A 27520-nucleotide genomic window follows, 5' to 3' on the forward strand; every position below is an offset into this window, starting at 1 on the left:
TATATACAATGGTAGGTTATTGAAATGAATTCTTAAAGAAACGCACAAAAGGAATGTTACAACAAATGATTCAAGTATTCTTATCTCTTAGATTACTCTATGTATATTATAATTGATTTAACACATAAAACACTTAAAAATCTTACAAAAAAACCCATCTGTGACAACTCAGTAACAGAAACACTAATACAAATTGATTGGAAATACTTTATGCTTCAACATCACCGAGACTTTAGTTTATAAACATTACTAATGTAATTTTATAAGCAAGAAATTCAAAAATCAGCCATTAAGAGAGTATACATTATAAAATATAAATAAGCTGTAGTTTAAACATAAACTGACAATTACAATATAGAGGCTATTATACATAGTGTTATGAGTAAGCGTTTAAAGTCGAAAAATGTCAAAAATATACGAAAAAGACGTCCAAAAAAACTGGGCTCTACCAAAGATGATTTCAACGTAAGTATTTTAAATAAATTAAATAAATATAGTATCTTTGGCATTTAATGTAAAAATTAAAATAAAGTCTTTCAAAATATTTTTAATTTAATATTAATATTTACTTGCAATAGACCCTTTTACTTCGTTCTGATATAACTAATCAGGCCATAAATACTGTAACAAAAACTCTTCTGTTTTTCAACTTTTATTATTTTGAATTTGGAACACGTATGTTTCACATATTTTTTCGTGCTCATTAACAAATCATAATATGGAATCGGGTGTTAAGGAAAGTAAGATAGCAGTTATCGCTTTGAACAAAGCGGGTATGGAGCGGTGGATCATATTCCAGGAACTTCAAAAGCTTGGCATCAGCTCTGTGTTCGTATATCGTACTATGAACAGTTAAAGAACACTTCGCCTGACGAAGAGCATAAACGAGCGGGGCGGCCGCGTGCTGTAAGAAATACAAAGCCAAAATTGGTTGAAACCCCATTAGGAACAAAAAAATGTTATGCCGAGAAATTAAGGTCGATAGCGGGAATCAATTATAAATTTAAAGAGAGCAGTTCACTCAAAATGCTTTCTGTCGCGATATCAACGAAAATATACTCTTTACCTATGAATAAGTTCTATAGAAGCCGCCAAACTTTAAAAAAAGGTACGTCGTGGTCATCATCCTTCATCAGTGATGATAGCTCGGCTTGTCTTATCAAAGAGCCAGAAAACTAAATTGTTTTGGAAAAGTTGAAAACTACAACGAGTGTGCATCAAGAAAGTCTTAGAGCATATTGTAAAATCTCACCGAAATGTACTTAAAAATATACAGTGGACTTGCCCGAACTACCCAAGCCTGGATTGAAAATTAAAAACTAAGTTCCGAAGAAAGAGCTGATGATAGGTCTCATCTAGCCCAAACATCAACTCTTCAAGTAATGGTCAGTTTTAGAGGACATGGCCCGCTCTTAATGTCATAGTGACATTGTCTTACAAATATTTGGAGCCAGCAGTGGTGTAATTCCTCTTGGAATCAGTGCGTAAATCCATAGATTCATGACCAAACTAACTAAAGACCTGTGTAATAAACGGACGTCGCCATTTCTTATGGAATATTCTTGAATGTTTGCTGAGACTAAATTTTAAGAATATTCAAATATATCAATAAAAATATATTTTATTTCAACTTTCGGCTGAACGAGGTCCATACGTAATATACATGGTTATATATAAATTATTTTTTTGACTTGTCCCTGACTTTATTGTTGATGTTAAAAAATATTTTTAATGTACTTTAAAGTGCTGTTTGCGTAATACAGGTTTGCATCGTATCATTATTGTATAAAATTCAGTATATTAAGAAACGGGAAACTTCGTTTGTGGTGTACCGACGCAAAATTGTACTAATATTGATTAGATTTATAAGTAAGACTTCAGTTCCTCAATTAAGGCAATAATGACACTCCTGTGTAGAGATATTATTATTGAGTAGTTGATTTTCACATTGACTATTCGCCATTATGCCAAACTCTACGTGGTAGAGCGCTTGTGGTATTAACTAGCGACAGTCACCAACGAACAATTCACAGCAAAAATAAAATAGTTCTTAAACGATAAACAAATTTTCTATAGTTCATTATAAACATGTTGAAATGTTTATCAATACTTTTGAATAAAAGAAATACGATATATCAGATGCGAATTTAATAATTTAGCTGAAACTTAACCAATTTAAAATACTTAAAAAATTATGTACTTTACCATTTGTTTCTAATTAATAAATGTGTCGTAGAGTAATGAAGTATCTTGTGTCAATCAATCTGAGGAGAGACCACCTTTGATATCTCATAACATCAAGAAACAATGGCCGTCTGTTTGCAAACGTCTGCGTTAAGCACAAACGACATGAATGAGACCATTATGCAAGACCAATATGTTCTTTATTATTATGTGTAAATCACATTATCTCATTATTCTGGATATGTTTTGTTATATCAAATTATTAGCCATATATGGTGATTCGCAACATATAAATCAAATTAGTTCAATGACATAAAACAGTTTCTATTTGTTACTGTTGAAAAAAAATTGTTTCGGTTGCACCCAAAATATAAATAAATAATGGCGTTGAATTACATTATAAACGGTTGACAATATGCTTAATTTGTAATATGACACGTTTCACGAGTACAGTCAGTGAATAAAGTTTAACAATGTACCTGTCTTTCAACAAACTGGTCGTCCATCATTTAAACCTGAATCATCTAAAAGGAATAGCAAAAAACGGTGACGTCTCAGTAGTAGTTCCGATTCATCGGATGCCGCTGCGCGTGCGCACTCCCGCCGACACTAAACTTATTATCCAATTGAAGCCGTATTTCGTTTTGATAACAAGAAATATAACAAGTGAAGTGTTTGAGAATATTTTTTGTGTAATATTGTGTGGAAGTTATGGTTTTTTAAGGTGTTTGTAAATTACGTATGTATAAAGAATTAAGTAAGTGTTTGCTAATTATTAAATATACTGAATAACTTTCCAAATATTGATACATAGACAAATATACGTGGATAAAAACACTTCATGGACATTTGTGATATATTTTTCCATAGATACTAGACATTGCACACGTTTGTTTTTTCACGATGATTCTTTATTAAACTTGACACACTTTTTGTCAAAGATTATACATGAACATCATAAAAAAATATCTAGCAAAAGGAAATCATTATCACTAAACGCGAACTTTGACGCCACGCTGATTATATTTTGGTGTTAGAAAACAATTGAGGAGATAAAACTTCCATTTTGTCCTCCGCTTCTCTATCAGATATTTAAAGGTCACATATTGTAATTCCCGAAATTATATCTCGACTGTCTTTGACGGGGACGTCCTTAATAGTGACTATTACCGAGAAATCACTATATAGAATCTATGGTTTTCTTCATGGGAAAAATCGGTAATAAGGAAAATATACTCAAATGTACAATAAACTACTTCTTAATGTTTACACGCTAATCGACATATCGCGATACGTATTGTGAAGCACAGTCGTGTAATACTGCAGGTTTATAGGAAGCCAATGCCAAAACATAATTAAATATTATTTAGATTGAAATATTCGATAATAAATTCTAAATTATTAAAAAATATATAATAATTTTACTAAATTTATATCTATATATAAAATTTATATGACCTAAAGAATGGCCTAAAATATTATAGATAAGACTAGTTAAAAAGAGATCTAATATAAATATTCTTTAAATATAAAATACAAAATAAAAATAAAGATTATAAACTAAAATACAATAAAAAGTATTTTATTGTATTTTAGTTGTAATTTTAATTTAGTGTAATATTGTGTTCTATTTTTAAATCGATCCCAAAACAGACTTTGTTATAAGTTATTATAATACTGAAATAAACATTATTTTGTACCCCTTAAAAGTATTCGAAAGGTAAGGATTATTTTCTTTTTTAAATTTTATGTAATGGTAATACAAACAAACTTTTATCCAACAAATGTAACTCGTATAGTACGAAAATTCATTGACCCTACTTATAAAATGAGCAACCTAAGACTTAATCAAAATTCCATTATGTTAGTTTCAATACACAACTAATATACGAAATGGAACACAAGTTATAACATCCCCAGAACTCTTATTCTGATTAATGGTTAAATAAAGGTGCTGAATCGTAAAAAATATTTAATAATTAAAAGCTCCTACGAAAAAAATATGAGCAATTCTTTACTGAAGCAAATTCTCACAATATAGTCGCACGACACTAAAAGGTTTTTTTAAGAAACACCTTAAGTTTAAATATTTGTCCTTCCATCTATATATGATATGTTCATATTGTATCAGTAGCTCTTTTTTGGGAAATGGCAGAATCTATCCATAGATAAAATCTAATGTGAAAGACAAATTTAAGATTCATCTCTCGATCATAGGAATGCAGTATAAGAAATGTTTAATTGGACATCTGACCTTTGAACCCATTTAGAAGCTGGTGTGCCTAAGTAAGGAGCACAAGATCTCGTGTCACCTCAATGTTTAAACTGATTTTTTTATTTTCGATAGTAAATTATTTATCCCTCGAACCATTGATATAAAATGTTTCTATTTCATATCGTAATAGAATCTAAAACTGCATTCTCAGATAAAATGGTATAAAAAAATACGAAAGTCCTTAATTTTTCCCATTTGTCTTTGACTCGAAATAGGTAAAAAACTGTCATCTCGTCTGCCCGAGATCACGGTTGCTGCAAAGTAACCGATACGTCGGGTTTATGTAGATATAAAAATAATAAAAAACGTTTTGTTTAAACTAAAACCTGCGACAGTCTTAGATCTCATTAAGTGAACAATACAGTGTGAACAAAATCACACCATTCTTATCTCCTATATTATATAATATATCAAAAAGATTATAAATATATTTAGTCATATATTTTCATTCAAACCTCTCCTGCTATTAACAGTTCAGAATGTAAGGAACATTTCATTTGTTTAATTCATTTAGCTGTGTGGTTTCTAATTATAATTTTTTATTACTTTCATTGGACCATTACGGTGATTGCATTTTTTTTTTCTTTCAAACAACTACTTCCATTCAATTTGTTCATTATGCGAACATGTGTTGCCAGTATCAATCACAATTAATAAAATTTCTATTAAAAATGTTGTGCTGAATAAAACCTGTGTAAAAATGTTTTTTTTTTATTTAATGAAGTTATTACACTACTTATAAAACTACATTTAACCTTCTTTTGAGAATTAAGGCATTAATTTTTAACCTTTGGTCCTAAATTTGGAATGAAATGAGATAAAATCAACAAATGGATATTTCACGAACTACTTTTAGTGTTACTTATCGTCTTAGCCAGCTACTCGTCTTAGAAAAGCTTCGAGAACTTACTAAACGTATACTATGAGTATACTATGAGTAACCAAAAGATTCATTCCCAAAAGGTATACCTAATCCTATGTGATTGCGTCCGTGTTTGCTTAGTATCGTCTTGAATTTTCAATATACTATGCGAAATCTTTTAAATCCCAGAGTTATGGTACAGCCAAGTAAGCATCATCAGAACCTACATTACATCCGTACAATGGTTACTCCGTGTAACGAGATTGTTAGTATTTTTGTACGAGTACACTGGTACCTTACACATGAGCACTTTAAGCATAACAAACTGAAAGTTTTCATTGTATCATATTTTGGTTCGTTCCACAAGTCGTATTTTGTGACAATAGTTGTAATTTATTATATATATCTAGTAAATTCTGTTATATACCTTTTTGGGAAAAACATTTAACAGTCATATCATAACAAAGATTATGAAAAGAGGTGACAGAAGCTAATAGTATTAAAATTCGATGGAATACAGCAACATGTGAGTTGATAAAGTGGAAAGTAATGGAAAGAAGATTGTCTTTCCGTGTATGAAAGAATCGTTTCATTCTATAAGAGCGCTGAGCGGTATATATTCGTTCTCGACTCCGTAATCCAGGCCTACATCGCCTATTTATCATACATCCCTATACAAGACGACAAAGAAATATGAATTAAGAATATTAATTCGTTACATCAACAACAATAACGAGAAATAAAGCCTTTCTGGTCATTTAAAACAATCTCTCTATACAAATATTTATAAAGTAATATTCATTTCATTTTTATATATTGGTATAGGTATATTTTGCGAGATTTATTCACAAAACTTTGAATAGTACTCTTATAATGGCGTTTTGTATCTTGCACATGCAATCTTAAAGAGCACAAAGCCTCGATTTTTCCTTTAAACTCTTCACCTGACTTATGACAGGGTGATATTGAATTTTCAGACCTTCTATTTAAATGATCTCGTTATAACTTCGAGGAAATTTAATATGTAGTGTATTGATAGCGAGTTTGTTTTTAATTGTTAGCAACTTATGTTGTAGTCAATACACAGTTATTATAGGTATAATTTTCGTTAGGGATGGTGTAAATAACAATATACATTGCTTATAACCCAAATATACAATTGCTTGTCTATAAATTTTCTTCTGATTGATGACAAAATATAGATTATACAAGGAAAAACTCAAGATGGTTTAGTTTGTATTGGTTGTGAAAGAAAACCGCACATCTCGAGAGGTGATAGCTTAATCTAATCTAAGTTGATGTAATTAATATTTAAATAGCTTAACCTGAGAGAACCTTATTATTTAAGGTTTATTAATATTAATGTGATATAACATTAGTAGGGATAGGTTATTTGGTTAAACAAATATTTTACTGATTATATACATACTGATTACATAAATTTACGTAAGATATTGTGTATGTACCAGTTCGTTGCTGTGTGCGTGAGAGAAAAGCAAGCCAGACATATCGTCGCCGTAATGCTTTAGGTAACGAAGCGACTTATACTTCTATAAGAAATTATAACTTCAAAAAAATGTCACTTGAGAACATATAATCATTACATATATATCGGATTTATTACAAATTCATTATTTTAGAGAGGGGACGCCAGCCTCGCTGACGTCACTAATGTCACTTGTTTCAGTACGTTCCAGATATTTTAAAATGAAACTTCAATTTTTCTAAATGTTCTTGTATTTCTCGAAGGTTCTTCATAATCACATTCTTTATGATCCGCACTCGCTGAACTCTGCAGTCCGCTGTCGTGCGTCCAGACGTCATATTTATACCAGAGTTCAAACATAGTTCTATTCTCTTTGATTTCGTTTTACTTTTAACAATAGTAACGACGACCAATAAGTTGTTATAATAATTGATGCCAGCCTTGAGTTATTTTCATGTTGCATCCGTCATTGAAGCTGCTTGCGCCGATATATATATTATTTTTAATATTATTATAACTTAAAAAAATATGTCTCCTAAAACGAAGGCATTCTTATCTCTTAGTAGCAATATCTTTCAGTGAGGATAGTATAATTTTTTTGCTATTTAAAACGTTACATAGGAAAAATATAATTTTACTTGTACATGTGTACATGTAATAAAAGTGCCAATTATTTACAATAAGTAAATATGACATCAAACATACGTACACATAATGATGGTGGATTTTACAAGAGGCTGAAAGATTATAAGTTTTTGTAATAAATACAAATTGCTAGACATAGAGAAGATAGAATAGTAGTAGACTACGTTACATATACTCAGATACAAGAACGCATCGCATTAGAAAAAAAATTAAGAACTCAATATTTAAAAAAAAAACTTTTTTTTTTAATTTTAACTATTAACGCTTAATAGTTATACAACCCACTTACATATATAGGTACTATTTATGTGTTCTGACTTCCTAGCTCTAGTTTTTTTATAAGGTATTTATTATCTGTTACAGAATTTCACCACAAAGATGACAATCCACAGCATGATCGTGAACGAACCAGACGAAGATTCCAGAAGAAAATGCTGCAGGAGGTATGTTCTATCTGTATTTTATTTTACTGTATTAAATTGTTAAAAAATAATCCAAATCTAAGCAAAGCACCTAAGAACCAACGACAACAAAATATAAATAAAAATAAAAATAATAATCAAATTTTTAAAAGAATTTAAATGATTACTTAAATTTACTAGATCACAAACAACAAACCATGTTTAAATGGAACTAATATTATTCGGATATACTACGCGTGTTATGTTTTTGTAAAAAACTACATACTCCCGACATTTAGGTTACTTTTCAGCGACCGTGATCACGGGCAGACGATATGTGAATGTCTATGCCCGTGCCCGATCGCAGCATCCTTAATAAATGAGATGTTATGATATTGTTTGTAACTTTATCTAGATTTTGATGGAACCATACTTACTGGATGACTTTATAAGAAACGGTATCGAAGTCAATTTCCACAGTATACTGTTACGCACGCTGCATGTGATGTAACATTTTATTTAAAAGTAATAATTTACATAAACCTACAAAAAAAAATATCTTACATATAATAATTTGTTCAATTTATTTATCAATCCGATCTGGCTATAAATAAGGCTTCCAAATTTAAAAAATATGAATAATCCTTGATTTAACGGCTTACGTTCATTCTTATATTTCCGAGAGCATTTTCTCAGCTTTGTAACCGTTCGTATTTTAGGTAAGCGAAATCTTTTATGGATATTCCGAATCGATCCTATCTTCGCACCCTCTTAAATGAATATTCAAAAACGTTTTAGAAAAACGTGCTTTATGTTTTTATGAATAAAGATAAGAATTGTATTGTTGCTGGATAAACAAAAGTACCGCTTTCCACTAAAGGGGATTATGCATGGAACAACACGTGTAATCCTTAAAGCATGCCAATATACAAAGCCACAGAAATTCTATCCGAATTTGATCTTAACAACAAATATAATCGAACAGTATTAGCTAAAGATATTTATAACGATTTATAATATATATTATATTATTACCGATGTGATTTTTTCTGAATTATATGTACTTTTTAAGAGTATTAGAGAGCGAAGAAAAACATCGTGAGGAAACCTGGACTTATTATTTATTTATTTATTTATGTACCAAGAGTAGAAATAGTTATATAATTATGAAAGAAATGTGATGCACAAAGCATAACTTATCCCTTAAAAGAGATCTCTACCAGAAACCCTTTTGATAGAGGAAACTGGATAAGAAAGCGTGGTGTAGGTACAATAAGAAGAGAGAAGGAAAAAAAAGTAAAAAAAAAAGTGATTTATATATAAGCATACAAAAAATATATAAAAATAGAAAATTTAGATATTATACATACATAGATATATACATAAATAAACATTACATAATTCAAAATTACATGTTTAAAATCGCCAATCCGTCTTGAGCAAACGTGGTTAATGCTCTAACCTTCTCCATGTGAGAAGAGGCCTTTGATCAACAGTGGGCACCAGCAGGCTGATGGTGATTATATTAATTTCTATAATTATTTATGTAGGTACACATTTCCATTTACATACTTAACAAAGAATCAATAATACAAAGCACGTATCTGATAAACTGATTGTTCTGCGTAATTTTTTTTAATGTCAGACGCTACAAATGCTAGACGTAATTTTTTTTAATGTCAGACGCTACAAATGCTAGACGGATTTTAGTCAAACTTAACAGTAACAGAAACCATACATCGGAATAACATATAGGTTACAATTTATTCCGATATTCCACTTAGCTCCGAAAATAGAGCAGAACTGTATTACATACGATGACATCTCACCTAAACCAAAAATATCGTTCCCGATTGATGGGCAAGTCAATTTCTTTGAAGACATATTTATTTATACATAGAACCATACCCGGATACAACATTTATGGAGTCGCTAGTAAAAACAAGTACTGTAATAAAGTATGTTTTTTTTTTAATTTATTTATTGACTTATATCTTCTTCTGAACATAATACATTCTACTTTCTATTTGTAAACATGCCATGATAATTTAAAACGTTGAGGCATTTCATGATAGCACTTTCATTTTTTGTCCTATCTGTTAATATTTGTACTGTCCAATACACTCGTACCTCAGAAATACGATTAAGACTACTTAAACCTTTGAAAGCCTTTTAATTCATCTCTGTTCGTTTCGTCGTATATAGAATATTGAGAGCTTTGAAACTTACAGATAGCGCCTTTATTTTTTTTTATACTATCCTCCGCTTCAACAATCCACGACACTTTTTTTCCAATAAGAAACTTTTTTATCAAGTCATCTACACATCTTGGCTTCTTTCGCCTACCAAAAATCAACCCAAGATTTAAAAAAAAATCAGAAATGGACCACGAGTTTGTATATAACACAAAAATGAGGTTCCATAAACAGTTTTTAAATATTAAATTTAAAAAAAAATGAATCTAATAAACTTATTACATTCAAATATAATCTCCGTATGCTCCCTTGGGAGTCAAATAAAATAACGACGGAGGGTATATAACGTAACAACTGTTTTCGTTTCATTCACGGACTCAGAATTCTGTAATTATGAATGAAATTATGTAAAAATTTATCGCTGTTTATTTTGCACGCCTTCCTCGGCTGAGTGGCCATTACCGTCATATCATGTTTGCCTTCGTAATTGCTAGCCGTGTACTTTTCGCTCAGTAATGTTTTTTACACGTTCACCTAAAATCCTATCCAGCTAATAGGTGAAATAAACGGCGGATTTATCAAAACATATCGCTGATAAAAGAGCTTAAATTTTACATTTACGCAGATTATTTTTAATATGTAAATATTTTAATGAAAGTTTTTAAAACAGATTTTAAAAACAGCTATTAGTGTTAGACCAATTCTGTCTGGTTTTTAAATTAGTTCTATCATAATTAGTTTAATAAGTCCATTCATCGAAATTTATAAAGAGTACCTAAAAACTTTTACGTTAAAATCTATGATTTCGAGTTTATAAAAGTCCGTGCAAGTAACTGCGTGAATGCAACTACTTACGTATAAATAATATGCTATTATAAGCATTTAATTGATATAAAAATTTCCATTTCACATAAAAGAACTTTGCCCAACAAATACAAAATAATTTTATTGTGAAGTTTTCCTTCATGGATAGTTTAAGCCAATTTATAAATGTATGAATTTTCATGATAAAAAAAAAACATTGACTGGTATCGAATTGAAAGTTGCAAAAATATAAATTTCATATTCAGCGTGTAATAATAAATATAGTACATATTAAATAAATAAAACATGACTATGACTACACAATTTTTAAAGTCAAGTTTATATATGTGTGTGTATGTTTGTGTGTGTATGTGTGTGTGTGTCTGTGTGTGTACTATTAAATATTAATGCAAGTCAGATATTATGCTGAGTCACGACTCTATTAGTATAAAGATAAGTATTTCTGGGTAAAGGTCTTAAAAGGTAATTGATTGTCTTTACTCATACAACTTGTTTATAAAACTAACTATATTCTTTATAACAATTCTTCATAAAGTAACTTTCAGGAAAAAACGGATTAAAATTTAGTTTATACATTTTCTGATTAAACATTTACAAACTGAAAACGTTTTGAGTTATCTCTTAAGACTTGAGTTATCGTTTAAGTTATCGTCTTAATATCTTAAGGTGTCCGTCGAAAGTGAATTTTCCACGGTGTATAATTTGCGGACACGTCGAGAAATATTTTCTGTGTTAGTTAAGCATATTCTAGACGTAGACTTTAGAATAATTTTAAATTAATTGCAGGTGAAATAAACTAAACATTTCTCAAACAGATCAAAATAGCTTATACTAAAACGCAAATACGTCGTCTAGTTAATTAGTTTATTATGGATAAGTCTAGCAGATTAATGATATTCCGGAAACAGAATATGATTACGGAAACTCTGACGGAATTGAAATCAATTATAGGAAAATGCCGTAACTTTATCAATTGAAAGTTCAACCTCACAACAATAAAGCTTCCAGAAGATTAAATCGTACTTCATAGCTAAACGAGCGTCTAGAAAATCAAAACTTAAAATAAAATTACTTACTCCAAGTAGATATAGTTTTTATAATAACCCTAAAAGACATCAGAGGTAAACAGAATGATTTCAAAAATATGAAAAAATATCAGGGAAAGTCTTTATCTTCACTTGATCCTTAGTTCTTGTATAATTTGTTGGTCTAACATTTGACAGTCGTTGTTAAACACATCTTCAGTACAATTATTACATATTCTTTTAACATTTTAGCTATAGTAAAACGATTTTTTGCATTCAGAAGTCTGTATTTCTATATACAAACTAGTGGTAGTTATAATTCTAGTTTTTACACTGTGACAATAACAAAGTTGCCTTATGATCTGTTTTTATTCTATTTCATATGTAATTTAATTTTATTAAAATTAATAGATACCCTCACATCACTCGGTAAAGGATCGACGCCATTGCAACACTTTAAATATATTAATTTCGCACATTAATTGGTTTGTAGATGTGATTTCATTGGCTTTATTCTAGTCTAGTTCTGCCAGTCATAAATCCTCAGCAGATTATTTACATGGTTGTATTTAAAAGAATACCTGTGGACTGTCATCGTTTGTGAACGCAACGTTATAACTTACGTATTCATGACGTGTGCCTCTGTCGTCATATACCTAATATTTATTAATAATCTTCGCATATTATCCACATATTCACATACCGGTAAATAACATTATATATTGCAAGCATATAATTTTTTTATTACAAAACTTCTATTGTTTTCCGTAGATAACAATCTAGTTATTTTGTTTATGGAGTTCAGTGTGATTCCGCGTTTATTACAACATATCGCGACACGACTTTTATCTCTCTTGACTCTCGTTATTTGACAATTCAAATGTTTTTTGACTTCCGTTCGATAAAAAAAAAATATTAAATGAACATATTTTATGAACTATCTCCTAAACCTATCTTCACTGTATCCTCTGCTTTGTTAAGCGTTTTTAAATTACTTTCTGTTATAATAGCATAAAGATTAATGTCACCTGCATAAATAATGCTTTGCGACCGTAACAAAGTGTATGTTACGTCGGCTGAAGGTAAGATATGAGAAAACAGTCGCTAGATTTTACTCAATAACACATTTAAATATAAGAGATTGTAAGGTTACTTTATAAAAATTAACGGGACAAGGAAATCTGTATGATTGTATTAATTGGCAACAACCTAACAACCCCTGTAAATAATCAATTACCACTTTAAGTGTTAGATTCAAAACAAAATTGTTTATCATATTAATTCGAGCTGAGGTCTTAATAGTTAGATCTTAGATTTAATACTGATATCGTAGAAAAAATTAAATTAGTTTCTCGTATTAGGGCTCGAGCCTTAACTTCTAAATCAACTGTAATATTTACATGTCAAATTAACATGTTTTTACGAAATAGTAACATCTTTTTAACCGTCCGTCCTTCCCTTAAATATTACAGTAATAACGTTACTCGTGTTTATAATATTATTTGGACACACTACTTCATACATTAAGGAAGCTTACAATTTAATTATCCGCAAAAGTACGTACTTATTACAAGTATTGATACTGTCTGAATGAATACTATGAATATTGAATACTTGAAATCGGTTCTAAAGGAGATTTTTTTTAATTTGTTATTTAAAAAAAAACTCGTTTGCAACAAATCCTTGAAGCCATAAATATAAATTCCATAGCTTGGACGTACGTCAATCACACACAGCGATATAACAAACGCTGAATATGATAAAAAAAAAAATATGAACTAATCTTTGCACTCGTATGACAAGGTCATTTATGAATTATTGTTTATAAATGTCATATGTCACTATGATATTGACTTCGTTAGTGACAGTCGTGTTGAGTGTTGTATCTGTATTTATAGTGTTTAGTGTTTAGCGTTTAGTGTTGGCCCATCTTAGCGTTAGTGACAGTGATGTGTGATCGTGAACTTTTACCTCACAGCTCGTTAAAGAAACATGATAGACCAGGTAGCGTCAAACCCAACCGGCACGTTCTAATCAGAGTGCCCGAGTCGGATAACAACAGGTGGGTGTCCTTTGAAAATTGCCCCGTTTTAAAGTCTTGATGCTATTTTCACTCCCTTTGTATTCCAATATCGTTGATGATTAAAAAAGATGGATTTTTTTAATGACAACACCAGAATTATTCTAACGGTTTACTCTTAAATAATAAATTATTTTGCCTAAAAGAGGCGATTCAGAAAGAAAAATGTCTGGATTTTTTAAAATACCATGTACTTAATATTTAAAAAGGAAATTTCATGTGACATAAGTTCTATGATTCAATTAAAGTTGAAATATATAATTCATAATAGTTTTTAAATAATGAGATAAATTTGCCATTAAATGGCAAGAGATTTAGCCTTTCTTTATTATTTACAGTTATCAAAAAAAATATAACTGTCATTAATAGTTATCATAAATTAGATAATAATTGATTTGTATATTTAATTTTACGTACAATAAATATCATATAAATAATGAATTTCTTACAAACATTTAATTTACGAATAATTACTGAAAACTCAATATCAAAACTTATGACGTATTATAAAATATTGTCTCAAGCCTTCATATAATATAAGTTAAAAGAATTCCTTTTCACTGAGATAAAACCTAAACCAGTTTTTTTATAATAACAAAAGAATGTTCTAGAAAACTCCTTATATGTAGGTACCTTCCGGCAAAAAAGTTCTCATGTTTAAAGCATTTTAATTAAAACATAAATAACAATATTTTTACTAATTTTTGGTTAAGTAAATTCGTTATTTACTGTGTTTATTTAATGTAGAATATATTATAAGTAAATGAGTAAGAAATATGTTGTTATAAATTTGTTACAACCGAGTGCTGCGTGGCACTTATTATGATGTCCGTGTACCGTGTTACGTATATTGCGTAATTTTTATAATGCATAGCAAAACTCATGAATAGCCAATCACACGAAATGGCACAAACTGTGATAAAAATCTGCCATCTAGGATTTAAATAACACTAAAATTTTTGTATGTACTTCGCGTTTTTTATTATTATGATTTACATACTCCCGACGTTTCGGTTACTTTGTAGCAAGGATGATCGCGGGCAACGAAACTATTTCACACAAAAACTCATTTTACAACCCTGTCCGAATAAAGTTCTTTTATAATGTTACCAATAATGTCAATTTTGTATCTGATAGCTAAGAAGCAATTTTATCATGTGAGCCGACTCTTATTCTAAGCAATGCAAACGAGTATAACTTTTATAAATCAATTTTCAAGTCAAACGGAAGTGATGATATATAGATTGTATGATTAGATAGATTTTTAATTTTAACCTAAGCAGTATTTATATGAACTCTTAAATACGTAATTCAAATACCCTGAATCTGATAACTCTACGCTCACAGCAAATCTGTTTAACAACGCCACGCTACTACACACGCTTCCCAAATTTCATCAACAATCTAAACCATGGTATTTACGTAGCTCTTTAAATAAGAAACGAAAAAAAAACTTGTTCCGAAGAGCACAATAAAAATGTAAGGAGTGTTGTAAGCCTAAAAATATATGAGGATATCTTAACATAACCTAGCTTTTTAAGTTTAGCGTTAAACTTTTTGAGTATGATTAATTTAAACATACCCATTATATGTCACATGTTATATATTTGTATAACACGTATTTTATTTTTATATTCCTTGATTGAATTTTTATATCCAAATGTAATATCCTGATGTATTGTGACAAATGTCTGGCACATTTCCGGCAACTCAGAGTTATACAGTCGACGCCACTAACATTTTAAATTGATGCTAATTGTAACTAGGATTATAAATTACAAATATCTTGTTTACAAACGCTTTAAAACATCCGATACTTTCCTCGTAACAATTAATTCATTTCAATACACGAACTACTTTTATAAATAACTATAAGACAAATACAAATATATATATATTACGTACACGCCGTAGCTAAATAAGGAATATGTATTTTTTTATTCTCACAATAAGATTTGTTTCCAACAAATTATTTATTCATAAACGTCATATATTTTCTAAGTTCACTTGTTTACTTGTTATTCGTCACACAGTTTATTGTTCGTTGTGTTTGTTTCATGTATTTATTTCACTTGAATTGTTTCAGTAAAAATATTACGATTATCGATAAAATATAGGAATTCGTAAGAACCGTTTCAAATTATAAGAATATTGACTGTGATTATTAAATTTATAACCTTATTTATGTAAATAAAATTCATTGATATTAAGAGTAATATTTAAATGAAACTAGTATTTTTCGGATAAACTACGCGTGATTTATTTTTGTAAAAAACATACATACTCCCGACGTTTCGGTTACTTTTCAGCAACCGTGATCACGGGCAGACGAGATGTGAATTTAATTTTGCGATATAAGAATGACTTTTATATATAAAACCGTTGTAAATAATTGAAGAGTATTAACCTAATGATGACCGTAGCAACATTACGGTAAACATTATGTAATACGAAAGACGGTTTGTCATCTCCCAGAATAATTTTAACATACACATTACATATTTAAATAAAAGAGTGACATTACATAACTTTCATTCCGTTCGTGATGAATTGATATCATTAAAACAGTCCCGTTTCATTTGTTATATTCTTTAATTTCACGCATGGCAATGACATCTTTAATTTATTGACCTATTTTCAACGTATCATTTATTAATTTCTTTCAAAATTAACCATGTGTACCATAAAGTATCCAAGATTCCAGTCCGAATGAAGCCTTAGCATTAAAAAAAAAGGTTATATATCCATATAGTATAAGTATACTTTGGTTTTGTTTTTTTTTTGCGTTTAATGAAACTAAGACAAAAGCTGACGGAATCTCGACTTTCTGTCAGTTAATCAGTAAAAGGCGATATTATAGAGAATGTATCGTTAAAGTTGATTAATGAACTAACATGGCAACATTATACCGATAGTAGTTATTATATATTGAAAAATTTTATAATAAAAACTATCTTGAAAGTTGTTTAAAGATTTTAAAGTTATTTCTTATTATAATAAATTGTAACATATTTAAAACTTTTTTTTTCAATGTTTAGTAATCAACAAATTTAAGAGTAACATGTTAATATACTAATATCATCAATAAAGCGTCGACGATAAAATTCAGATTTACACTAAAACTAATATTTAATAAATTTTTTATACACACAAATATATACATATATATTATGTGAAAGGTGGCAAACGAGCAGACGGCCTACTTGGTAGGCAGTAGTGACCGTCGCCCATGGACATCCACATCATACAAGTTGCGGATGCGTTGCCAAACTTGATTGTTGAGGGAAAGGAAGGGGTGGGAGTGGGGAAATGGCAACCGGAGCTTTCACTCATCGGAAGAAATAGCTGCGTTTCTTTCTAAGACTAAAATGTAAATTTTTATAGAATGAAACTGCAAAAACGATTTTAATAAAACTACTACTACTAAGGTAATTGTGTTATCATATAATTAGTGTTTTAATAAAAACGGGAAATAAAGTGTGGAAATCATATTTATATCTCCACAGTATTTAAGAGTGTTGTAAAGAAATTCATTTTTTTTTTTTTGGCATATGTCTTGTTACGTGATCTTTTTAGCACAATTAAATACCTGGCCAATATGTGTGAACTACAGTTTTTTTTATGTCCCAAAGGGGCAAACGAGCAGACTGCCTGCCTTATAGGAAGTAGTTACGATCGCCCACCAACATATGCAACATAAGGGGTGTCGTAATGGCGTCGCCGACCTTGATAAAATTTTGATTCTCAACCTAATAAAACTCTATTCTAGATAATATTTGAATAATTAACACTAACTCACTGACTCGACGACGTTCTCAAGGAATCAATTGGCAAGGCAACTGACACGTTGTATTCCAGAGGTCGCAGATTATATTAACGCTCATTTCGATTAAATTTTCTATTCTACAGTTCCTATTTACGTTAAGACGCCAGTTGGGTTCTAACAAAAGCGACCGAATTTATTTTTAAAACCATTTCGTAACAATAGCGATAAATGTTATGAATTTGTAAATTGTTTACTCGAAACATGTTATACTAATTAAAATAGCACTTAATTTTAACATAACAAACGTAATCCTAATTTAATTTTGTTTTCAAAACATCCGATGTTTATCAAAAAGCTTTGGGAATCACATATTCATGTAAAGGGTAAATCCTGGTCTTAATTGAATAAACTCAAAGTAAATGCAACACACCATGTCACAGATAAAAAAAATAATATTTAAAATTATATGAAAAGCTCGTTAATTTTATTCTATATTGGTTATCAAGGCCCAAGAGTATAACATGATCATATTAGACATTTGTTCTTGGACTTAAATTAAGCTAGACGTGACCCTTTTGGACCAATGCTATAAAACATGTTTAGTGAATTTTGTAACAAGTTATTTATTTCTTTAAAACTATGCTTTTGTATACTTTTTTCTTTGATTATATCGTCATTAGATCACATGCATTATATTATTGGATCTTATGGATAAGCCACGTTATTGAGGACAGACGACATTGTTAAATAAAATCTGAATATAAATTAATGTAAATCAAGTAAAGATGATTAGTTTAACCGGGAAAAGATCCTTGTTGATCTTTATTAATAGGTAACTACTTTACTAATGTATTTGCACTTCGGACTAAAAAGTTTTTTATTTATCAGAATTCATTGTTATAAAAAATCAGCCAATAAAAATTAAGAAGTAAAATTGTATTGTATCTCTAAACGACTTTACTTAATATTTTTATCAAACCGTTACTGGTTTGTAATAGGAAAATATAACCTTACTTTTTTTTGTCTATGATCGAAAAATTCTAGCACAGGTCATAATATTTTGAGGTTTCCTTTAGAAATAAACAAACTCTTAAGGTTATGTTTTGACATCCTCATTTAATTTCAACTCCTTATTTGGTATAGTTGCCGACTCTGCTTAAAGAAATTGTCATCTACAATTTGTCCTTTTGTCCGTTTTACTCCGAACAAAGTCATGGAAATATTAGGTGCTATAAACTCACTTAATGTGAATTATTTATGAGATCAATTTTCATGTTATATCAGAAAGTTACACTAGCTGTATCCCATAATTATTTATAGAAGATGGATGACTTCATAATCGATTCCACGAAAGTCTTCACGACAAGACATTATTTTTTCTGTTTCCGGTCTAATAATCACGGTGATTTGTCTTTAGTTAAGATAGGAAAAAATATGTCATAATCAAAAGAAATTATACTCATGCATTGAGATAATTTCCTAATTATTGACGAAATATATGTAAAAGTAATAAATACCATTTTTCGTAAAAATATTAATTAATTAATTCAATAAAGATTAACACATTTAATATATAATACACATATATGGGTACCATCTATATGTATAATTATGAAACTATTACAGAAAATAATTTTTAATAAATAAACACAAATCTTAGTAAATACGTATGTACCTATTTAAAATTAAGTTAAAGTTACGTTTATTTGATTTAATGTATTTTTAACATTTGACAGCTAGCGTACTCCTGACAGATAACGTAAAGCAAAAATACTCACTGACGTGTTGCCATTTTATTACGTAAACAATTATGTATTAACAAAAATAACAGTTTCCCTCACTAAATCCATTGAAAAATCCGATTCAATTTATTGGTATTAAAAATAAGTTACGATGAATGCCATCTAAAATTTCAAAACGACAAGCAACTTTCTAGAACCGGCGTGAACAGCTGTTCAGTCTATTGATTTTTCTTATACCCGCAACCAAGTTCACTGCATTCAGCCTGCAATTACGCATTTGTGATCGACAAGGATTTTTAACTAGACCATTTCCTGTAACGAAAAATACAATGTGATAAGAATAAGAAGTTCTGAATACGTAAATATAATGTAGAGGTTATGTTGTTATTGTGTTAGCTGTCAAAGTGTACACGAGCCATGGGTTCAATACGAAGCAGTTTGCACCGGCGTAATTTTATAAATAATCAAATGGATGATATGCCCATGGATACAATAGGCCTGGTTTCACCAATCAATGCATTCTTACACGGCAATTTCAGTAATGACGATAGTGATTACCCCGAAAAGTAAGTTCTCTGTATATGAAGAAGATTAAAACATTTTGGCCAGTAAATATTATCTTCATGTAACAGTTATCTCCTCATAGGTTTTATTATTAATAAATTTTTTACCAGATTTTTTTACATAATACACAGTACTCAGAAAAATATGCCTTTAGAAAATTTATCATCAAAACGTTTCTGGTTAAATTGAATTATACCCAGATAACACAATAATACACATTTGATAGTAATAGATTTTACGAACTTGGTCAAAAAAAAAATTATAATTTTAATATTTAATTTTTTTATTTTTTACCTTTAAGAATAAATATGTCAATATAAGCATTTATTTTTTCAGACCATTGCGATCGAATACGAAGCTAATAATATTCAGTCTGGTGATGTTAGCATTTGTGTCTGCGCTGAGCGGCTACCTGATCGGCCAAGCGGACTATAACCCATCAAAATTCACTGAGCCCGAGGACCCTGAACAGCCGTTAGCCCCGTCAGCATCATGGCTTCACGTCTTCCAGAAGGCAGCTGTTTGCACAGACGCACCACATTGCTCGGGAATCGGCAGGTAATATGAAAATAAATAACATATATGACTTTCAATTATGTCGAGTTTACGTCCAAAAAAAGGGTAAATAATTTCAGGAAAGTCGAAGTCTTACGTAATCAAATTTTACTCACAAGCTTTGCTGGATCCTAATGAATTTCTCTAGTTATGTTGTTATATATTAATAAAATACATATGAAGATTAGAAACGTTTTTGTACCTTCAAAGACTACAAGAATCCGGTTTCAGAAATCTGGTTATTTTGCATATTTTTTTTGGCATCGTCCAACAAAATTTCTTTTATAATGGCTATATGAAAAAGCTTTCCGAAAATATTATTCTTGCCGGGATATATTCAGATATGCATAAATATATATATAGTAACATAAACAGGAACATTACAAAGCCCTGAACGTGCGTGCACGCAAATCCGAACACTTTCTCATCAGTACCCATAATTTGGTTGTAATTACATTAAAATATCTTTTAAGCACGATAATCAGTCTGTACAGAAATATAACATAAAATGCTTTTTCTAAAAAAAATCACTACTAACTAATTAATATATTAGGTTTTTGTTTTGAAAAACGCTTGAATGGAAAATATAAATTTCATTAACGGAAAAAAGGATTTACTTATTTAAGTTATTTACGCAATTTGTTTTAATAAGTTATAAAATTCGAAAAGAAAAAAAATAATCAAAACAACATGTGTTACAAAAAATGATTACATAGTCTGGAAAAAAAAAATAGCTACAAATTTTTTGTTATTACATTCTACGCACGTAATAATGGATAGGTTACATTCTTCCAATTGCTAAATAAATATATTTGCCAATCTGACGTGTTTATTAATTAAATACAACCTACATGTTGCAAACTTTTTGATAATCTGTCATAGAAAGTTATTTACGCTGTCCGCTACATGTAAATAAAAAAAGCAATTACTTGAAAATGTGACGATAACACAAAATCAAATATCCTTATATAATAAATATTATTTAAACATACTTTAAACAATCGTATTTTCAATTAAACAATACAGAGAACGCCCAATTTCCATTCTCCAGTCTCTTGTAGACAATATTGCTTTCTAGAAAGACCTTTGGGTCGAATTTTTCTAAGATATTAATGATAAAAATATCAAATGAAAACTAGTATTAACTTAACGAGATAAAACATTAGTCTATGATTATTAAAATCCAATATTGATCTAAAAACAATTGAATTCATAGCATCTTTACGAACCGTGAAAACTGAACTTAAGGTTTCTTTAATCTTATCATTACAACGATACTATCTACAATAATGTTTATCCCAGTCCTGAGTTAATAGCTAGGAGTTTCAGGTGTTTGTTTCGTATAGTATGTAATTTTTTGCATTATTTTATTCAATAATATTTAAAGTATTTTAATTTATTTAAAGCCCAGTTAAAAGAAATATATCTGAAGTACAAACTACCAAAAATCTATAAGTCATAATGCATTTATAAATTTCGCATTCCTGACTTCATAATCATTTCAACCATCAACGCAGATTAAAGATGTACTGGAATACTTAGTACTGCTAACATTTTTCTCCAGATACTTTGAAAAGAACGAATTATTTGGCTATAAATATTTTGCATCGTACGGATAAAGCAATAGAAGACGAAATTAGAAGAAAGGCAGCTATATTAATCTTTCAGCCGTTATAAGTACATAATAAATCATATTTGTTTGTATAGGAACTTAAACTTTGGTATAAGTATTGTACTCCTAACATTATTAACACAAAGGCGAAAACTTTAGGGCTATTCTCTCAACAATATAAACAAAGAGGATATCCTCAGGGCCATTCTCTCAATAAACGGCTCAGCAGTGGACGCGGCCATTGCGGCTATGTTCTGCAATGGTTTACTCAACCAGCAGAGCATGGGGATCGGCGGAGGATTCTTCATGACGGTTTATATAAAGGAAGAAGAGAAGGCATACTCCGTGATCGCGAGGGAGAAAGCCCCGGCTGCGGCAAAAAGAGACATGTTCGGCGGAAGCTCATATGAAGCCTCCAAAGGTCAGCGCATCATTTTATTTACAATTTCCTGCGTTCATTATATGTACATACAATATTGACAATATTAACAACCGTAGCTTTACATAATTACGTACTTACTAATATTATAAGAGTGAAATGTCATTACGAAACTAACCTCTTTGGTTAATTATAATACACAGTTACGGTGTTATGCTGTTACAGTTACGACAAACCAATGGATGGTTTTGTTTTAATATTTATACATTTGTAGATATATATAGATTTCTATACACGGAGTAATTACAAGACACTAATATTGAAGTCTGTTTTAGATCTAAAAAAAAGGACTATTACTTTTTTTTAGATAATATGATATGTCATATAAATTAAAAATATTGCGTCCCGCGCACCGACCAACATGGCGGATGATCAAATTTATTCTGATTTCCTTTTCTTAATGATAATCTTATAATCCATTTTATATATTTTTCCTTAACTGACAAATTTTCCGCTTATCGGTCTATATCCTCAGGATGACTACATATACCATTGTTAACCAAATAAGTATTTTAATAGGATCGAACTTTGACCTTGTTGAGGAATTTAGCTGTTGTGTTGGTAGGTAGCCTTTCTATTGGGGTGCCGGGTGAGGTGCGTGGCATGTGGGAAGCCCACAAACGTTGGGGGAGACTGCCGTGGGAGAAGCTGATCAAACCAACTCTAGAGTTCTGCAAATACGGCTTTACCATCTCCAAGGCTATGTACGACGGAATATTGAGCGCGAAGTACATCAAGAATGATCCCACTTTAAGGTTATATGAATTTTTAATTCAATATCTTTGGCGTTATATGTAATATATTTTTTATTATAAATACAAACATTTTATAACCAGGAGAATGTACTGGGATCCGTCAAAGAACGCGTACTACCGTCCGGGAACCCTCGTCACACCCAGCCCAGCGCTCTGTAGAACTCTAACCAGGATCGCAAAAAAGGGTGGTGACGAAATGTACAACGGATCCCTGGCTGCCGACCTCGCCGATGACCTCAATAAGACCGGAAGCATCATAACCGCTGAGGACCTTAAGCTATATCAGTGAGTGTTATCGTCCCCGTATCATTCCATACACGTAAAATCTCGTATATCTACATTACATTTTCATTTAACAGTGTAATATAAAATATTAAAATGTTTTTACTGATTGCCAGAGTGGTTTTCGGGTTAAATTTAAAGAACTCGATTATGTACAAATTGATTTATGTACTTATTATTATTTACACGCGAAACGAGTCCATATAATGTTGTTGTCATAGAAACCGTGTCTTTGATTCCCAACTTGTGACCTTGAAGCAAAGCGTAAAATGATTTGATATTTATCTATTAAATTTTATTTCTCTAGATCTTATCAACATAATTTCATAGTATAGCTTGCAATTTTCTTCTCGTATACAGGCCAAAGATAACCGAACCGTTGGTTGTGCCGCTCGGTAATGGCGACATACTATACACCCCTCCACCACCGAGCAGTGGCGCCATCTTGGCTAACATTCTGAACATACTGAGCGGATACAACTTCACGCCCGAGAACATACAGGGAACGGAAAACAAGATACTCACGTATCACAGGATCATCGAGGCTTTTAAGTTCGCGTACGCCGCTAGAACCAGGCTGGGGGACATGGATTTTTTGGATTTAGAAGGGGTTAGTGACATTAAAAAAACTTCGTTGAACTTTGTCTCAAATGTTCTTGACATCAACCTTAACAAATCACGTTGAGCACCTATTAAGCCCCAGGCAGTAAGAACGCTAAAAGAATTTTTAGAAATCTAAATTTAAAGTTACATCCATATAGAGCTTCCTTTAACTAAAAACTAAGAGCCATGGATTTCGAGCTAATAATAATTGGAAGAGCTTAGAACTTTCAAAAAACCTTTATAGCCAATACATTCTAAAATAAATATAACATAACAGTTTGATACAAACAAGTGCAAATTCCAGTTCATCAGTAACCTAACATCACCGGAGTACGGGGTGGAATTGATGAAGAGGATCGATGACCTGAAGACCAGTAACGACAGCAGTCACTACGGAGCGACAACATACACCAAACCAGATCACGGGACAGCACACATCTCTGTTATATCTGAAGATGGAGACGCCGTGTCCGTCACAAGCTCCATCAATTTCTAGTGAGTCACATAAATATCAAATGTCCGTTTGTTATTCATGTGAATAAAACATTTTATATGTACCTATTCAAAGCGTATGAGATAATAGACTGCCGACATTTAAAATACAATTTTTGTTTATCAAATAAACAATAATCTCGATATTTTTTTTTTCTTTAAGATTTTATTTTACGCCCTATTCGTATTTCCTTGTAAATTCTCATATTAGTAATACAGTATGAATTGTTTTTTAAACTAAGTTTGCATTGTTTATAGAATATAGGCATCGAAAACAGATAATGTTTCAAGATTGTTTATAGTAAAAAAACTTTTTAAGTACAACTAAAATACTGGTAAAATAAAATCGAACTGTTTTGTAATCATTGAAATCCATACTAAAAATACACCTCTTGTCAGTGTTAGGATTTTTCAGGAAAAGTAAGGAAGCAGACAGTTAATCAGACTCTGAGTAATATCAATACTTTACAATCTACAGCTTCGGTTCAGGTGTCACGGCAACCAACACCGGCATTTTGCTGAACAATGTTATGGACGATTTCTCGTCACCCGGCTTCACCAACTACTTCAACCTTGAACCCTCGCCAGCCAACTTTATTGAACCTCACAAACGCCCCATGTCCACCATGTGTCCTAGCATCATCATCGATAGAAATGGAAATGCCAAAATGGTGATCGGTGCCGCCGGTGGCACAAAGATAGCTTCAGCTGTGGCTTTGGTGAGTTATATAAACCGCCATCTAACGGAATTCTTTGAACTAAATGATTTCATCAAAGCGCCATCTATTGTCACAAAGATGAACTTCGTAATAAATTTGTCTATCTGTTATAAAATATCTCGTGTTTTAAACAGGTAACGATGCGGAAACTTTGGTTCGGACAAACAATAAAAGAATCCGTGGACGAAGCACGAATTCATCATCAAATATTTCCAATGCATGTTGAATACGAATACGGAATCATTCAGGTGAATATAAGTATTTCCTTATACGTGCTGTAATAAGTTCGATATTACAACTTAGTTTTTTTAATATGTACCTAATGTACCCTCAATAGTTTTTATCATTTATGTAAGCCTCCTTTCGAACATTTGGTCTGTTTTGGTTGAGCCATCTCTGATCAGGACTTAAAATATTTAAAGGGAAAAAAGCTATACAGAGATATTTCTTTTCAACCCCAGAAAACTCTTATTGACATTTATTATTAACAATGAATGAAAAATAGTTTCAAAGTCAAGCCAGTGTCATATTATATAAAGGTATTCGTCATTATTACATGTTTATTTATTAAAAATATATTGTTTTTCTGTGTACGTTCTAACACGAAACAAACGAAATATTCACATTTTATTCCCATACAATTTTAAACTTACTGTATACAAAAATTCATCAAATAATTGTAAAATTATTAATAACACCAGGACATCATCAAGGGGTTGCGTGCTAAAGGGCACGGTATGGTGCGTTACCGCGGCCGAGGATCTGTGGTGTGCGCCCTCTATCGCAACAAGACCGGCATCTACGCCAACGCGGACTTTAGGAAGGGCGGCGATGTCTCTGGCATCGATTAATAACTGTAATTTCTACTAGGTGGCTGTTTATTGTGGCTGTTAGCTGCTTACATCCCGCTTACCCCATCTTGTCAGTGTTAAATGTCATTAATTGACAATCTGATAAATAATGACATTTCTGTCGATCTATTTTTTTTTATCGCCCATGAAAGGCCGCAGGTTTTTCTATAAGGCTGAGATATTATGAATCCAAATAATTTCATTTCTACGCATTACAACTTAATAAGGTATAATTAACTATTTTTGACGATAATCGCAATTCCATATATGTAGCAGAACTATTGTTCGCATTGTAAACAAGGATTTTTTTTAACATCTCGGTTGAAGAAAGGCCTAAGTCTCAAAACTTCTATTTATATATGATAGTTTCTAGGTGCCAAATTAAAATTTCACTGGCACCCAGCAAATATCATAATAAAGATATATATATATACAACTAATGCATTTAATAAATGTTTGTAAAAAAAACGTTCTGAAATTATATAAATATAGGCTTAACATCAACTACAAAGTGGATCTGATGTCGGCAAATATTTTAATTCCCATCTATAATGTACAAAATGTACGATAAATTCCTCGTAAATGTATTTTATTAACCAAATTCCGCTATAACTTCTTATATATGTATGTAAAACCTGGCAAATGATAACTACGCCAGAATTAATATAATAAAAATAAGAAAGTGTTGTGAAGTAGTTTTAAAAGGTAAATTCAATCTTTTAACTAAATGTAAGTAAAACTAACTGTATTCATACAAAGTATGGCTATAGGAATACTGAGATGACTTCACTTTAACAATGTAGACAGTGAATTTAAAAATATATATATTGCCATGAATATATCTAAAACAGTATTAAAATAAATAAATAGTTGTAAAACACGTTTCTTTTTATTGTTTGTGTAAATAGCCTTTAATTAATTTATAATTTGATTAAACGTTAAATATTATATTCGTATCAATTCCATCGATGTGATTAATAAATATTTTAAATGTTATCGCATTGCATTTTGAATTTCTAAGTTTTATGTGAAAAATAAAACATATTTAATAGTTCGCAAACCATAGATATTACTTTAATGCAACGAATATTAAACCAGAGAACACGTCAGCAAATGTATTTTTTATTTTATTTTAACCAAAAACAATTTTTTAAGAAAAACA

At 30.6% G+C, this 27520-nt stretch overlaps 1 protein-coding gene across 5 annotated transcripts; it reads left to right on the forward strand.

Moving 5' to 3' along the window:
- Positions 1 to 361: 361 nt before the first annotated feature.
- Positions 362 to 27354, forward strand: LOC116770027 (glutathione hydrolase 1 proenzyme-like). Of its 5 annotated transcripts, none has more exons than XM_032661358.2 (11): positions 362 to 465; positions 7816 to 7895; positions 20387 to 20608; positions 22418 to 22638; positions 23222 to 23411; positions 23493 to 23696; positions 24054 to 24303; positions 24601 to 24791; positions 25267 to 25507; positions 25642 to 25755; positions 26209 to 27354. In XM_032661358.2, the coding sequence occupies exons 1-11, from the start codon at positions 379 to 381 to the stop codon at positions 26356 to 26358; spliced, it is 1950 nt and encodes a 649-aa protein (XP_032517249.2). In that variant the 5' UTR covers positions 362 to 378; the 3' UTR covers positions 26359 to 27354. The 5 variants fall into 5 exon arrangements, with proteins under 5 accessions (XP_032517249.2, XP_032517251.2, XP_061383776.1 ...); XM_032661360.2 differs by lacking the exon at positions 362 to 465 and adding an exon at positions 2758 to 2941; XM_061527792.1 differs by lacking the exon at positions 362 to 465 and adding an exon at positions 2759 to 2923.
- Positions 27355 to 27520: the final 166 nt, after the last annotated feature.

The sequence above is a fragment of the Danaus plexippus genome, assembly GCF_018135715.1.
Source record: "Danaus plexippus chromosome 13 unlocalized genomic scaffold, MEX_DaPlex mxdp_15, whole genome shotgun sequence".
NCBI lineage: Eukaryota > Metazoa > Arthropoda > Insecta > Lepidoptera > Nymphalidae > Danaus > Danaus plexippus.

Coding starts and splice junctions, on each gene's coding strand:
- LOC116770027 (XM_032661358.2), top strand. CDS start 379: ATGAGTAAGCGTTTAAAGTCGAAAAATGTCAAAAATATACGAAAAAGA. Junction 22,639..23,221: donor CTCATATGAAGCCTCCAAAG/GTCAGCGCATCA, acceptor TTGTGTTGGTAG/GTAGCCTTTCTATTGGGGTG. Junction 24,304..24,600: donor ATTTTTTGGATTTAGAAGGG/GTTAGTGACATT, acceptor TGCAAATTCCAG/TTCATCAGTAACCTAACATC.